This window comes from Mustelus asterias, chromosome 26 (assembly GCF_964213995.1).
Source record: "Mustelus asterias chromosome 26, sMusAst1.hap1.1, whole genome shotgun sequence".
Taxonomy (NCBI): Eukaryota; Metazoa; Chordata; class Chondrichthyes; order Carcharhiniformes; family Triakidae; genus Mustelus; species Mustelus asterias.
In genome coordinates, this window is record NC_135826.1 from 38,942,606 (window position 1) to 38,959,562 (window position 16,957).

Below are 16,957 nucleotides of genomic sequence, written 5' to 3' on the forward strand. Positions count from 1 at the left end.
AGAGAGAGAGAGAGAGAGACAGACAAGAGAGAGAGGGGGGAGACAGGGGGGGGGGGGGAGACAGAGAGAGAGAGAGACATAGAGAGAGAGGGGAGGAGACAGAGGGGGGGAGAGAGAGAGAGACAGAGAGGGGGAGACAGAGAGAGAGAAACAGAGAGAGAGAGAGAGGGAGAGACAGAGAGAGAGAGACAGAAAGAGACAGAGAGAGACAGAGAGAGACAGAGACAGAGAGAGAGAGACAGAGAGAGACAGAAAGAGACAGAAAGAGACAGAGAGAGACAGAGAGAGACAGAGAGAGAGAGAGAGACATAGAGAGAGGGAGAGAGAGAGAGACATAGAGAGAGGGAGAGAGAGAGAGACAGAGAGGGGGAGACAGAGAGAGAGACAGAGAAACAGAGAGAGAGTGAGGCGGAGAGAGGGAGACAGAGAGAAAGGGGGAGACAGAGTGAGGCAGAGAGAGGGGGAGACAGAGAGAGAGGGGGAGACAGAGAGAGGGGAGACAGGAACAGACCCCTCACCAGTATTTGGTCCCCAAATCAGTTTTACAGAACTGTTTGTGGATTTTCTCTGGATGATGAAACAGGAACAGGATATTCACATTCCTCCATCAGCGTCTCAAATCCTGGAGAACTGAAGCGACAATTCCACCTAACCAGCAGTGTCGAGGCTGCTCTTCCACAGTGTCGCCCGATACTCATTCCCATGTTTAGTTTCTTTGGATTTTCCCATGTGGGGTTGTTGGAGAATGTCTCTCCCCCAATCCAATCCCTTTCCCCAGCAAATCCACACCCACCCCCACCCACTCCCTGACCCACAATCTCCAGCGCCGGACCAACCAGCTCAGCTGCTGGCTTCACAATCTGTAAATTGATATTTGGACAAGAGACACACAGACACTGTCGTCCCAGCCGAGGGTGGGTCATCCCTACTACCCGCTGTGAGCTGTTCAGGAGCTGACACTCGCACACAAACAGTCCCAAAAGTCACGATTCCTTCCACCTGTTTATCCTGGTCATGGCGAGATGTCCTGTTCACAATATTAACATTTACTTTTCAAGTTGAGTTGATTCTTTGTTGAGGTTTTGATGATGACTCTCTGATTGCAGTAAGTAACATTATCAGAGAAGCAGCAGCCAGGGGAGAGACAGACAGAGGCAGAGAGGAATCTCATCCCTCCTGGAAACACCGGCACACCCGTTTATAATCAGAGCAACTCCTGCTGCTCAGGTATATCCAATTCCCAACTAAAACCTCCAGAAATCTTCAGAATTCAGCGTGATGTTCACATCTCATCATCCACTCCCTGTGAGAAACACAGAAAGCTGAATAAAGGTCGGAACAATAGTGACATTCGCAACAGCAAGAGAAACAAGATCGATAGCATCCCCCGTGTTCAAATCCATGTCCTCACCTCTCTCTATCACTGTAACCTCCTCCAGCCCCTACACCCCCTCCCTATCACTGTAACCTCCTCCAGCCCCTACACCCCCTCCCTATCTCTGTAACCGCCTCCAGCCCCTACACCCCCTCCCTATCACTGTAACCTCCTCCAGCCCCTACACCCCCTCCCTATCTCTGTAACCGCCTCCAGCCCCTACACCCCCTCCCTATCTCTGTAACCGCCTCCAGCCCCTACACCCCCTCCCTGTCTCTGTAACCGCCTCCAGCCCCTACACCCCCTCCCTATCACTGTAACCTCCTCCAGCCCCTACACCCCCTCCCTATCTCTGTAACCGCCTCCAACCCCTACGCCCCCTCCCTATCTCTGTAACCGCCTCCAGCCCCTACACCCCCTCCCTATCTCTGTAACCGCCTCCAACCCCTACGCCCCCTCCCTATCTCTGTAACCGCCTCCAACCCCTACGCCCCCTCCCTATCTCTGTAACCGCCTCCAACCCCTACGCCCCCTCCCTATCTCTGTAACCGCCTCCAGCCCCTACGCCCCCTCCCTATCTCTGTAACCGCCTCCAGCCCCTACACCCCCTCCCTATCTCTGTAACCTCCTCCAGCCCCTACACCCCCTCCCTATCTCTGTAACCTCCTCCAGCCCCTACACCCCTCCCTATCTCTGTAACTGCCTCCAGCCCCTACGCCCCCTCCCTATCTCTGTAACCTCCTCCAGCCCCTACACCCCCTCCCTATCTCTGTAACCTCCTCCAGTCCCCTCCACCCCCTCCCTATCTCTGTAACCTCCTCCAGCCCCTACACCCCTCCCTATCTGTAACCTCCTCCAGCCCCTACACCCCTCCCTATCTGTAATGTCCTCCAGCCCCGACACCCCCTCCCCATCTCTGTAACCTCCTCCAGCCCCTATACCCCTATCTGTAATCTCCTCCAGTCCCTACACCCCCTCCCTATCACTGCAACCTCCTCCAGCCCCTACACCCCTCCCTATCTGTAACGTCCTCCAACCCCTACACCCCCTCCCTACCTGTAACCTCCTTCAGCCCCTACACCCCTATCTGTAATCTCCTCCAGTCCCTACACCCCCTCCCTATCTCTGTAACCTCCTCCAGCCCCTACACCCCTCCCTATCTGTAACCTCCTCTAGCCCCTACACCCCTCCCTATCTGTAACCTCCTCTAGCCCCTACACCCCTCCCTATCTGTAACCTCCTCCAGCCCCTACACCCTTCCCTATCTCCGTAACCTCCTCCAGCCCCTACACCCCTCCCTATCTGTAACCTCCTCCAGCCCCTACACCCCTCCCTATCTTTGTAACCTCCTCCAGCCCCTACACCGCTCCCTATCTCTGTAACCTCCTCCAGCCCCTACACCCCTCCCTATCCCTGTCTCCCGGTCTGTGTATCTCGGATGTGTCTGTGATTCTCCCAGTCGCAGAGGCCACATTTGAAAGCCCAGGATTCAATTTCTGGAGAACACTAAGCAGGGGAGGTTGCTGCGTGTGACCTCCCCCCTCTGCTCTCTCGCTAACACCTTCCTCTTCAATTAGTCTCTAAGGCAGACTCAGTGACACTTACAGCCGCACTCAGTGTCTCCTCGGTATGATCTGTTTCAGACGAACTTCACTCTCAGCAGCAACAATGGGAACCTCACTCTCAAAGTGATAATTAATCAGGTGAGTGATATTCTCAAACTGTAAATCCTTCGTCCGAACCTGCAAAGAACAAACAGCGTTAGAGCCACAGGGCAGAGGTGGAGGAGGTGAGTGGGGGGAAGGGAGGAGGCGAGGGGGTGGACTGGGGATGGGGAGGGTGGGGGTGACAAGGTGAGGCTGGGGGGGGTGAAGGTGGGGATAGGATGGGGAGGTGGTCTGGGGATGGGGAGGGGTGGGAAGGCGGGGGTGGGGTTGGGGTGGACTGCGGATGGAGAGGTGGGGGCGGGGTGGGTGTGGACTGGGGATGGGGAGGGTGGGGAAGTAGGGGCAGGGTGAGGGTGACAAGGTGAGGCTGGGGGTGGGGTGGGGGGGGGGGAACTGGGGATGGGGAGGGGTGGGGAGGTGGGGGCGGGGTGGGGGTGGACTGGAGATGGGGAGGGTGGGGAAGTGGGGAAAGGATGAGGGTGACAAGGTGAGGCTGGCGGTGAAGATGGGGGTGGGATGGGGATGGGGAGGGTGGGGAAGTGGGGAAAGGATGAGGGTGACAAGGTGAGGCTGGCGGTGAAGATGGGGGTGGGATGGGGAGGGTGGGGAGGTGGGGGCCGGGAGGCAAGGTGGCTAGCAGAAGGAGTGAGGCAGGTGTAGTATAAGGGTCTGGTATATAGCTGGGTGAATGTGGGATTGGGCATTGCCCCTTCAGTGAGGTATCTGGAGCCTGGCTCAGGTTGCGTTAGTCAGACATAGAGTCATAGAGGTTTACAGCATGGAAACAGGCCCTTCGGCCCAACTTGTCCATGCTGCCCTTTTTTGTTAAAACCCCGAAGCTAATCCCAATTGCCCGCATTTGGCCCATATCCCTCCATACCCATCGTACCCATGTAACTATTCAAATGCTTTTTAAAAGACAAAATTGTACCTGCCTCTACTACTGCCTCTGGCAGCTTGTTCCAGACACTCACCACCCTCTGTGTGAAAAAATTGCCCCTCTGGGCACTTTTGTATCTCTCCCCTCTCACCTTAAACCTATGCCCTCTAGTTTTAGACTCCCCTACCTTTGGGAAAAGATATTGACTTTCTACCTTGTCTGTGCCCCTCATTATTTTATAGACCTCTATAAAGTCACCCCTCAGCCTCCTAAGCTCCAGAGAAAACAGTCCTAGTCTACTCAGCCTCTCCTTATAACTCAAACCATCACGTCCTGGTAGCATCCTCGTAAACCTTTTCTGTACTCTTTCTAGTTTAATAATATCCTTTCTATAATAGGGTGACCAGAACTGCTCACAGCATTCCAAGTGTGGCCTCACCAATGTCTTGTACAACTTCAACAAGACGTTCCGACTCCTGTATTCAATGTTCTGACCGATGAAACTAAGCATGCCAAATGCCTTCTTCACCGCTCTGTCCACCTGTGACTCCACTTTCAAGGAGCTATGAACATGTACCCCTAGATCTCTTTGTTCTGTAACTCTCCCCAACGCCCTACCATTAACTGAGCAAGTCCTGCCCTGGTTCAATCTACCAAAATGCATCACCTCACATTTGTCTAAATTAAACTCCATCTGCCATTCGTCAGCCCACTGGCCCAATTGATCAAGATCCCGTTGCAATTGGAGATAACTTTCTTCACTGTCCACTATACCACCAATCTTGGTGTCATCTGCAAACTTACTAACCATGCCTCCTATATTCTCATCCAAATCATTAATATAGATGACAAATAACAGTGGACCCAGCACTGATCCCTGAGGCACACCACTGGTCACAGGCCTCCAGTTTGAAAAACAATTCTCTGCAACCAACTTCTGGCTTCTGTCAAGAAGCCAATTTTGTATCCATTTAGATACCTCACCCTGGATCCCGTGAGATTTAAACTTATGCAACAACCTACCATGTGGGACCTTATCAAAGACCTTGCTAAAGTCCACGTAGACAACATCAACTGCACCGCCCTCATCTACCTTCGTGGTTACTCCTTCAAAAAACTCAATCAGATTTGTGAGACATGATTTTTCCACTCACACAGCCATGCTGACTGTCCCTAATCAGTCCTTGCGTCTCTAAATGCCTGTAGATCCTGTCTCTCAAAATACCTTCCAACAATTTACCCACCACAGATGTGAGGCTCACTGGCCTGTCGTTCCCAGGCTTTTCCCTGCAGCCCTTTTTTAACAAAGGCACAACGTTTGCCACTCTCCAATCTTCAGGCACCTCACTCGTGACTATCATTGATTCAAATATCTCTGCTAGGGGACCCGCAATTTCCGCCCTAGCCTCCCACAACGTCCTGGGATACATTTCATCAGGTCCCGGGCATTTATCTACCTTGATGCGTTTTAAGACTTCCAGCACCTTCTTCTCTGTAATATGTACACTCCTCAAGAGTTTAATCCGGATAAATGCGAAGTGATGCATTTTGGAAGAAATAATGTAGGGAGGAGTTATACAATAAATGGCAGAGTCATCAGGAGTATAGAAACACAGAGGGACCTAGGTGTGCAAGTCCACAAATCCTTGAAGGTGGCAACACAGGTGGAGAAGGTGGTGAAGAAGGCATATGGTATGCTTGCCTTTATAGGACGGGGTATAGAGTATAAAAGCTGGAGTCTGATGATGCAGCTGTATAGAACGCTGGTTAGGCCACATTTGGAGTACTGCGTCCAGTTCTGGTCGCCGCACTACCAGAAGGACGTGGAGGCATTGGAGAGAGTGCAGAGAAGGTTTACCAGGATGTTGCCTGGTATGGAGGGTCTTAGCTATGAGGAGAGATTGGGTAGACTGGGGTTGTTCTCCTTGGAAAGACGGAGAATGAGGGGAGATCTAATAGAGGTATACAAGATTATGAAGGGTATAGATAGGGTGAACAGTGGGAAGCTTTTTCCCAGGTCGGAGGTGACGATCACGAGGGGTCACGGGCTCAAGCTGAGAGGGGCGAAGTATAACTCAGACATCAGAGGGACGTTTTTTACACAGAGGGTGGTGGGGGCCTGGAATGCGCTGCCAAGTTGGGTGGTGGAGGCAGGCACGCTGACATCGTTTAAGACTTACCTGGATAGTCACATGAGCAGCCTGGGAATGGAGGGATACAAACGATTGGTCTAGTTGGACCAAGGAGCGGCACAGGCTTGGAGGGCCGAAGGGCCTGTTTCCTGTGCTGTACTGTTCTTTGTTCGTTGATCACTATTTATTTCCCCAAGTTCCCTAACATCCATGCTTTTCTCAACAGTAAATACTGATGAGAAATATTCATTTAGGATCTCACCCATCTCTTGTGGATCCGCACATAGATGACCTTGTTGATCCTTAAGAGGCCCTACTCTCTCCCTAGTTACTCTTTTGCTCTTTATGTATTTGTTGAAGCTCTTTGGATTCTCCTTTGCCTTATCTGCCAAAACAATCTTGTGTCCCCTTTTTGCCCTCCTGATTTCTCTCTTAACTCTACTCCTACACCCCCTATACTCTTCAAGGGATTCACTTGATCCCAGCTGCCGATGCATGTCATGTGCCTCTTTCTTTTTCTTGACCAGGGCCTCAATATTCCGAGTCATCCAGGGTTCCCGACTTCTGCCGGCCTTGCCCTCCACTCTAAGAGGAATGTGTTTACCCTGAACCCTGGTTAACACACTTTTGAAAGCATGCCACTTACCAGACATCCCTTTGCCTTCCCACAGACTCCCCCAATTAACTTTTGAAAGTTCCTGTCTGATACCATCAAAATTGGCCTTGCCCCAATTTAGAATTTTAATTTTTGGGCCAGACCTATCATTCTCCATAGCTATCTTAAAAGTAATAGAATTATGGTCACTGGTCCCAAAGTGATCCCTCACTAACATGGAGACATCGCTCGGAATGTTCACAGTTACAATTCGTTCATAAAAATATTGTTAACATATAAAAAAACGGCAAAGATTTCTTTAATTGATGCATTCTGTAACCAAAATCTTTATAATATAGAACATAGAAAAAATATAGCACAAACAGGCCCTTCGGCCCACAAGTTGCGCCGGTCATGTCCCTACCTACCGAGGCTTATATATAGGCTTACCTATAACCCTCAATCCTATTAAGTCCCATGTACTCATCCAGAAGTCTCTGAAAAGACCCTATCAAGTTTGCCTCCACCACCACTGACGGCAGCCGATTCCACTCGCCCACCACCCTCTGTGTGAAAAACTTCCCCCTAACATCTCCCCTGTACCTACCCCCCAGCACCTTAAACCTGTGTCCTCTCGTAGCAGCCATTTCAGCCCTGGGAAAAAGCCTCTGAGAATCCACCCGATCTATACCTCTCAACATCTTATATACCTCTATCAGGTCACCTCTCATCCTTCGTCTCTCCAAGGAGAAAAGACCGAGCTCCCTCAGCCTATCCTCATAAGGCATGCCAACCAATCCAGGCAACATCCTTGTAAATCTTCTCTGCACCCTTTCAATCATTTCCATATAGCAACAGCCAGAGAACAAAAACCCTCAACCGCACCGGACAGCTGAAAATCTCCAACGGATTCACGAGTGAAAGAGGCTCAGAATCCAGCCAAGAAAACACGGAGAAAATCCATCAGCAAAGTTTCACACTCCATAGAATCTCCCAGGAGGCCAGCAGCATCACCCATCACCCAGCGCCATCGTCCAGCACCCAGCCCCATTGTCCAGCCCCATCGCCCAGCACCCAGCCCCATCACTGAGTGCCCAGCACCCATCATCTAGCGCCCAGCGCCAGTGCCCAGCCCCATCGCCCAGCGCCCAGCTCCCATCGCCTAGCGCCCAGCCCCATTACCCATCGCCCAGCCCCATCGCCCAGCACTGAGTGCCCAGCACCCATCACCTAGCGTCCAGCGCCAGTGCCCAGCCCCACTGCCCATCGCCCAGTATCCAGAGTCCATCACCCATCACCATCGCCCAGCCCCATCGCCCAGCCTCCAGCACCAAGTGCCCGGCACCCATTGCCCAGCCCCATCGCCCAGCTCCGAGTGCCCAGCACCCATCGCCTAGCGCCCAGCCCCATTGCCCATCGCCCAGCATCCAGAGTCCATCACCCATCATAATCGCCCAGCACCGAGTGCCCAGCACCCATTGCCCAGCCCCATCGCCCAGCACCATCGCCCAGCACCCATCGCCATCGCCCATCACCAGAGCCCATCGCCCAGCACCCATCGCCCAGCACCCATCGCCATCGCCCATCACCAGAGCCCATCGCCCAGCACCATTGCCCAGCACCAGCGCCCATCACCAGAGCCCATCGCCCAGCACCCATCGCCCAGTGCCATCACCCATCGCCATCACCCAGCACCATTGCTCAGCACCCATCACCCATCGCCATTGCCCAGGGCCATTGCCCAGAGCCCACCGCCATCGCCCAGTGCCCGTCATCCAGCACCATCGCCCAGTGCCAACGCCCATCACCCAGCGCCGTCGCCCAGTGCCATTGCCCAGCGCCAAGAGCCCAGTGAGGGTGGCTAAATCTTTCTAACTTTGACAAATGTTTTCATCTTCAAGTGGAGGAGACAGAGAAAGTCCCCAACAAAAGGGCAAAAATGCTAAAGACAATACTCAAACAAACTACATGAGGGTGCCAAAGAGGCACAGAACTTTCTGGAAGCTCCAGTAATATATCTCTATGGGACACCAGGGCCGGAAGTCCCAAGTGATTCCCTTTCCAAAGACGTTGGTGTTTCCAGGACTATGCCAGCAGCTGGGAGGGAACAACAAGGAGAAGCCTCATGGAAGAATGTTCATCTCACAGCTGAGTGGGGAGAAATCAACCTGAAACACAGCCAGAGATACTCCAAAAGATTAATGTCTTGGAAAACTCTTTGACAATCTGATGTGTGTCTCTGGAAAAACATGAGCAGTTATGATAGGCTATTTCAGGACGAGCTGCGTTTGGAGCTATCTGCAATGACAAAGCTGTACACTGATGTGCAGCGTGAGAAAACAGTAAATAAATAGTTGAAAGAGCAGCCAAGGGATGCGTATTCAGAGACTACCCCTGAGTAAGACGCAGACTGAGTGAGCAGTGAATTCGGTTCACATGAGTATCATAAGTCATTGGAGGCAAAGTCCCTTCACCAGAGTCCCTTTATTCACAATTCCAACAGCAGTGCAGAGAGTGCTCGCAGTCAGCAGTCTACCTTTGGGAGTGCCAGAGGAACTGACATTCCCAATTAAATACAAGGAAAGAACTCCCCGATTGGCCCATCAATTGACTCCTTAATCAGGGACATCTTTTGATGGTCACAAGGTTTACATTAACACTGCAATGAGGTTACTGTGAAATTCCTCTCGTCGCCACAGTCCGGTGCCTGTTTGGCTCAATGCACCTATGATGTGGTGATGCTGGCGTTGGACTGGGGTGAACACAGTAAGATTTTAACAACACCAGGTTAAAGTCCAACAGGTTTATTTGGTAGCAAATGCCATTAGCTTTCAGAGCGCTGCTCCTTTGGCAGATGGAGTGGATATCTGCTCTCAAACAGGGCACAGAGACACAAAATCAAGTTACAGAATACTGATTAGACTGTGAATCTCTACAACCAACTCGGTCTTAAAGATACAGACAATGTGAGTGGAGGGAGCATTAAGCACAGGTTAAAGAGAGATGTGTATTGTCTCCAGACAGGACAGCCAGTGAGATTCTGCAAGTCCAGGAGACAAGCTGTGGGGGTTACCGATAGTGTGACATGAACCCAAGATCCCAGTTTAGACCGTCCTCATGTGTGTGGAACAATGCATCTAACCAGCACATCTTTCAGACTGTGGGAGGAAACCAGAGCACCCGGAGGAAACCCACACAGACACGGGGAGAATGTGCAAACTCCACACAGACAGCGACCCAAGCTGGGAATCGAACCCAGGTCCCTCACGCTGTGAGGCAGCAATGCTAACCACTGTGCCATCGTGCCAACCCACTCCTTAATCAGGGTGTTCATATTCCAATAGACCAACCTCAATGGCCTGCTTGAAGACATTGCAGTAAGAATTCAGGACACATTGGAAAGAAGTTCTTTAAGGTTAATTGCAACTAGTAAAGTGTATTAAGTATTAATTAGATTTATCAGTACCAGTATTATTTATCAATAGTTATAAGGTTCATTAAGTTAAAGCCAAATAAAATAACGTTAATATAAGTAAACAAAAGTTAAAAAAGTAAAATAAAGTTAACCCTGGTAAGGTAAAGGCACAGTAAGAAGTCTCACAACACCAGGTTAAAGTCCAACAAGTTTATTTGGTAGCAAAAGCCACTAGCTTTCGGAGCGCTGCCCCTTCGTAAAGGCATTGGCAGCTTGCTCCCTGGATTAAGTTCCTGTGGTATTTGGGTAGTTATGAATGATACCCAGCTGACCACCTGTGCAGAAAGTGTCACCAGCTGCAGAAACTCGAGCTCTGGGTTTCAGCGCTTGGGTAGCGGCTGGAGTCACTGTGACACATCTACAAGGCTGAGAGACAGGCCAATAGCACGTTCTGAGGGGTGGTCACACCACAGGCTAAGAGCATAGAGGTGGAGATGCCGGCGTTGGACCGGGGTGGGCACAGTAAGAAGTCTCACAACACCAGTTATAAGGAGAGGCTGGATAGACTGGGACTTTTTTCTCTGGAGTGTAGGAGACTGAGGGGTGATCTTATAGAGGTCTATAAAATAATGAGGGGCACAGATCAGCTAGATAGTCAATATCTTTTCCCAAAGGAGTCATAGAGGGCATAGGTTTAAGGTGAGAGGGGAGAGATACAAAAGTGTCCAGAGGGGCAATTTTTTCACACACAGGGTGCTGAGTGTCTGGAACAAGTTGCCAAAGGCAGTAGTGGAGGCAGGTCAAATTTTGTCTTTTGAAAAGCGTTTAGACAGTTGCATGGGTACGATGGGTATAGAGGGATATGGGCCAAATGCGGGCAATTGGGACTAGCTTAGGGGTTTAAAAAAAAGGGCGGCATGGACAAGTTGGGCCAAAGGACTTGTTTCCGTGCTGTAAACCTCTATGACTCTATGACCAGGTTAAATGAACCGGTTTATTTGGAATCACAAGCTTTCGGAGCGCTGCCCCTTCATCAGGTGAGTGATTCCAAATAAACCTGTTGGACATTAACCTGGTTTTGAGAGACTTCTTACTTGGAGCATAGAGGCAGAAATGGAATGGGTGACCATCAGACTGTCAAAGAGAACCGGGCGGATAGTATAGGAATCCCGACAGAATATTTCTTAAATAGTGAGAGGTTGGGGAGTGCGGATGTCCAAAAGGACCTGGATGTCCTTGTTACTGAGTCAGTAGAAGCCAGCATGCAGGTGCAAGAAATAATTAGGAAGGCAAATGGGACATTGGCCTTCATCACCAGGGGATTTGAGTAAAGAAGTAAAGATGTCTTGCTGTAGATCTCATCTGGAGTATTGTGTACAGCTTTGGTCTCCTTATCGAAGAAGGGATATAGCTGCCATGGAAGGAGTGCAATGGAGGCTCACCAGAGTGATGCCTGGACAGGAGGGATTGGCTTATGATTTGATTTGATTTATTATTGTCACATGTATTAACATACAGTGAAAAGTATTGTTTCTTGCGCGCTATACAAACAAAGCATACCTTTCATAGAGAAGGAAACACGAGAGTGCAGAATGTAGTGTTACAGTCATAGCTAGGGTGCAGAGAAAGATCAACTTAATGCAAGGTAGGTCCATTCAAAAGTCTGACAGCAGCAGGGAAGAAGCTGTTCTTGAGTCGGTTGGTACGTGACCTCAGACTTTTGTATCTTTTTCCTGAAGAAAGAAGGTGGAAGAGAGAATGTCCGGGGTGCGTGGGGTCCTTAATTATGCTGGCTGCTTTGCGGAGGCAGCGGGAAGTGTAGACAGAGTCAATGGATGGGAGGCTGGTTTGCGTGATGGACTGGGCTATATTCACGACCTTTTGTAGTTCCTTGCAGTCTTGGGCAGAGGAGGAGCCATACCAAGCTGTGATACAACCAGAAAGAATGCTTTCTATGGTGCATCTGTAAAAGTTGGTGAGAGTCATAGCTGACGTGCCAAATTTCCTTCATCTTCTGAAAATGTAGAGGTGTTGGTGGGCTTTCTTAACTATAGTGTCGGTGTGGGGGGACCAGGACAGGTTGTTGGTGATCTGGATATCTAAAAACTTGAAGCTCTCGACCCTTTCTACTTCATCCCCATTGATGTAGACAGGGGCATGTTTTCCTTTGTGCTTCCTGAAGTTGATGACAATCTCCTTCCTTTTGTGGACATTCAGGGAGAGATTATTGTTGCCATACCAGTTCACCAGATTCTCTATCTCATTCCTGTACTCTGTCTCATCATTGTTTGAGATCCGACCCACTACGGTGGTGTCATCAGCAAACTTGAAAATTGAATTGGAGGGGAATTTTGGCCACACAGTCATAGGTGTATAAGGAGTATAGTAGGAGTCTTTGAAACTGTATTAGTTTCAAAGAATGAGGGGTGACCTCATTGTAACCTATAAAATTCTTACAGGTGTGACAGGGCAGATGTAGACAAGATGTTTCCCTGGCCTGGGGCATCGAGAAGCAGGGGACACGGTTTCAGAATAAGAGGCTATTTGGGGCTGAGAGGAGGGGGAATTTCTTGTAGAATATGGAATGGGTGTGGAATGGACTGCCTGCTGTGATAGTGGAGTCGGACACTTTAGGAACTTTCAAGCGGTTATTGGATAGGCACATGGAGCACACTAGAATGATAGGGAATGAGATGGCTTGATCTTGGTTTTGGACAAAGCTTGGCACAACATCGTGGGCCGAAGGGCCTGTACTGTGTTGTGCTGTTCTATATTCTATATTCATTCTGAGGTGGAGAATCTTTGGAGGGCTGTGGAAACTCAATCATTGAACAAATCCAATTGACTTCATCCGAAGGCCTACAAAGAAGTGAGAGAGTTGTTGTATCGGTTTTAATTTTCCAAAATTCCCCAGATTCAGGGAAAGTCCCATTAGATTGGAAGATAGCAAATGTAATTTATTCAGTAAGGGAGGGAGACAGAAGGCAGGAAGCTACAGGCCTGAACATCTGTCACAGGGAAATTGTTCAAAGCTATTATTAAGGAAATTATAGATGGGCACTTGGATAAGCTCAAGGTAATCAGGCAGAGTCAACATGGTTTTGTGAAAGGGAAATCATGTTTAACCAAATCATTGGAATTCTTTGAGGAAATAACCTGTGCTGTAGATAAAGGGGAACCAGTGGATGTACTGGACTTAGATTTCCCAAAGACATTTGAAAGGTGTTAGATCAAAGGTTATTGCAGAAAATAGAAGCTCCTGGTGTAGGGGGTAACAGATTGGCCTGGTTAGATGATTGGCTGGCTAACAGGAAGTAAAGAGTAGATATAGATGGGTCTTTTTCAGGTTGGCAGAATGTGCTGAGTGGTGTGTCACAGGGATCAGTGCTGGGATCGCAACTGTTTACAAGTTATATACATGACTTGGATGAAGGGATTGAAGGAATGGTTGCTAAATTTGCTGATGACACATAGATAGGTAAGAAAGTAAATTGTGAAGTGAACGTAAGGAGTCTACAAAAAGATATAGAAAGGTTAAGTGAGTGGGCAAAGATCTGGCAAATGGAAGGTAGTCTGGGAAATGTGAAATAGTCCATTTTGGCAGGAAGAATAGAAAGTCTGAATGGTGAGAGGGTACAGAGGGATCTGGGTGTCCCAGGGCATGAATCACAAAAGGCTGGTGTGCAGGTACAGCAAGTAATTCAGAAAGCTAATAGAATGTTATCACTTACTGCAAAGATTGAATACAAAGGTAGGGAGGTTATGCTTCAGTTGTACAGGACACTAGTGAGACCACATCTGGAGTACTGTGTACAGTATTGGTCACATTTAAGGAAAGATGGAAATGCATTGGAAACAGTTCAGACAAGGTTAGACTAATACCTGAAATGGGCGGGTTGTCTTATGAGAAAAGGTTGGACAGGCTAGGTCCGTGTCCACTGGAGTTTAGAAGAGTAAGAGGCAACTTGATTGAAACATACAAGATCCTGAGGGGTATTGACAGGGTGGCTGTGGAGAGGATGTTTCCTCTTGTTGGAGAATCTAGAACACGGGGTTCCTGTTTAAAATAAGGGATAAAAGCAAATTACTGCGGATGCTGGAATCTGAAACCAAAAGAGAAAACGCTGGAAAATCTCAGCAGGTCTGGCAGCATCTGTAAGGAGAGAAAAGAGCTGATGTTTCGAGTCCAGATGATCCTTTTGTCAAAGCTTTCAATGCCTTCTTTGCCTTACCAAAAGGTCATCTGGATTCGAAACGTCAGCTCTTTTCTCTCCTTCCAGACGCTGCCAGACCTGCTGAGATTTTCCAGCATTTTCTCTTTCGGTTTATAAGGGGTTGCTCATTGAAAACAGAAAACATGTTTTTGACGAAGAGAAGGTGTTACAGGCTAGGCTGGAGGAAATAGATGTTCGGAGGGAGGATGTCCTGGCAGTTTTGAATAAAGTGAAGGTCGATAAGTCCCCTGGGCCTGATGAAATATATCCTAGGATTCTTTGGGAGGCAAGGGATGAGATTGCAGAGCCTTTGGCTTTGATCTTTGGGTCCTCGCTGTCCACGGGGATGGTGCCAGAGGACTGGAGAATGGCGAATGTTGTTCCTCTGTTTAAGAAAGGGAATAGAAATGATCTTGGTAATTATAGACCGGTTAGTCTTACTTCGGTGGTTGGTAAATTGATGGAAAAGGTCCTTAGGGATGGGATTTACGACCATTTAGAAAGATGCGGATTAATCCGGGATAGTCAGCACGGATTCGTGAAGGGCAAGTCGTGCCTCACAAATTTGATTGAATTTTTTGAGGAGGTAACTAAGTGTGTTGATGAAGGTAGGGCAGTTGATGTCATATACATGGATTTTAGTAAGGCGTTTGATAAGGTCCCCCATGGTCGGCTTATGATGAAAGTAAGGAGGTGTGGGATAGAGGGAAAGTTGGCCGATTGGATAGGTAACTGGCTGTCTGATCGAAGACAGAGGGTGGTGGTGGATGGAAAATTTTCGGATTGGAGGCAGGTTGCTAGCGGAGTGCCACAGGGATCAGTGCTTGGTCCTCTGCTCTTTGTGATTTTTATTAATGATTTAGAGGAGGGGGCTGAAGGGTGGATCAGTAAATTTGCTGATGACACCAAGATTGGTGGAGTAGTGGATGAGGTGGAGGGCTGTTGTAGGCTGCAAAGAGACATAGATAGGATGCAAAGCTGGGCTGAAAAATGGCAAATGGAGTTTAACCCTGATAAATGTGAGGTGATTCATTTTAGTAGGACCAATTTAAATGTGGATTACAGGGTCAAAGGTAGGGTTCTGAAGACTGTGGAGGAACAGAGAGATCTTGGGGTCCATATCCACAGATCTCTAAAGGTTGCCACTCAAGTGGATAGAGCTGTGAAGAAGGCCTATAGTGTGTTAGCTTTTATTAACAGGGGGTTGGAGTTTAAGAGCCGTGGGGTTATGCTGCAACTGTACAGGACCTTGGTGAGACCACATTTGGAGTATTGTGTGCAGTTCTGGTCACCTCACTATAGGAAGGATGTGGAAGCGCTGGAAAGAGTGCAGAGGAGATTTACCAGGATGCTGCCTGGTTTGGAGGGTAGGTCCTATGAGGAAAGGTTGAGGGAGCTAGGGCTGTTCTCTCTGGAGCGGAGGAGGCTGAGGGAAGACTTAATAGAGGTTTATAAAATGATGAAGGGGATAGATAGAGTGAATGTTCAAAGACTATTTCCTCGGGTGGATGGAGCTATTAAAAGGGGGCATAACTATAGGGTTCGTGGTGGAAGATATAGGAAGGATATCCGAGGTAGGTTCTTTACGCAGAGAGTGGTTGGGGTGTGGAATGGACTGCCTGCAGTGATAGTGGAGTCAGACACCTTAGGAACATTTAAGTGGTTATTGGATAGGCACATGGAGCACACCAGGATGATAGGGAGTGGGATAGCTTGATCTTGGTTTCAGATAAAGCTCGGCACAACATCGTGGGCCGAAGGGCCTGTTCTCTGCTGTACTGTTCTATGTTCTAAATGAGGAGAATTCTAGTTTCTCTCAGAGTCTTGAGTTTTTGGAACTTGGTGGAAGCATCTTTGAATATTTTTAAGGCAGAGGTGGATAGATTCTTGTTCAGGGAGTGATGGATTATCAGGGGCAGGAGGGATGCGGATTTGAGGATACTATCAGGTCAGCCATGATCCTATTAAATGGCGGAGCAGGTTCGAGGGGCTGAATGGCCTTCTCCTGCTTCTTGTTGATATGTTGAAGACTGAAATCGATAGAGTTCTGGATACGATACAAGAGAAAATACTAATCAACAGAGAAATGTCAACTGATTGGTATTTTCTGGGCAGAGTAAAATTCCTCTGAGCAAACGTTCCAGCTCACATTCTGTAACTGCCTCTGCTTCTCGTTTCTGAAAGATCTGATGCAGTGTTTGAGAACTTCTACCTTCACTCGCTATAGAACAAAGAACAAAGAAAATTACAGCACAGGAACAGGCCCTTCGGCCCTCCAAGCCTGCACCAACCATGCTGCCCAACTGAACTAAAACCCACAGCTATGCTTCATCTTCTCCATCTCTTTCCTCTTGGTGAGTGTAATGTTTTCCCAGCGTCCTGTTTCTGTCGGTGTTGCCATCTCTTTCTTGTGTCTCTCACTTTCTCCCAGAATAGTGAACATTCCGGAATCTTCTCTGATAAATTGGGACATCGGTTCTTTCAGAATGGCATTACGTTTATTTGGTTTTGTTCCCATATGTTTCCTTGGGACAAACCCGGACCGGAGGAATCCTCGTCTCGTGTGAAAGTTCTTCAACACCGTTTCCTTTGAATTGTGAAGCTCAAGTACTTTGTCTTGAGTTTTCTTCGCGGGAGTCTCGTTGAGTTTGCTCTGCCACTCAGGGCTTTCTTTGTTCT

General features: G+C 48.8%; 1 protein-coding gene across 2 annotated transcripts in view; it reads right to left on the reverse strand.

The window, feature by feature from the left end:
- Nucleotides 1-809: 809 nt before the first annotated feature.
- Nucleotides 810-16,957, reverse strand: part of shc2 (SHC (Src homology 2 domain containing) transforming protein 2) — a 58,100-nt gene continuing 41,952 nt past the window's right edge. For both annotated transcript variants that reach the window (XM_078198512.1, XM_078198511.1), the window contains 2 exons: nt 2,981-3,117; nt 810-1,303 (listed from right to left, as the gene is read on the reverse strand). In XM_078198512.1, coding sequence (XP_078054638.1) covers nt 2,989-3,117 — 129 coding nt within the window. In that variant the 3' untranslated portion in view covers nt 810-1,303; nt 2,981-2,988. The remainder of the gene's footprint in view (nt 1,304-2,980; nt 3,118-16,957) is intronic.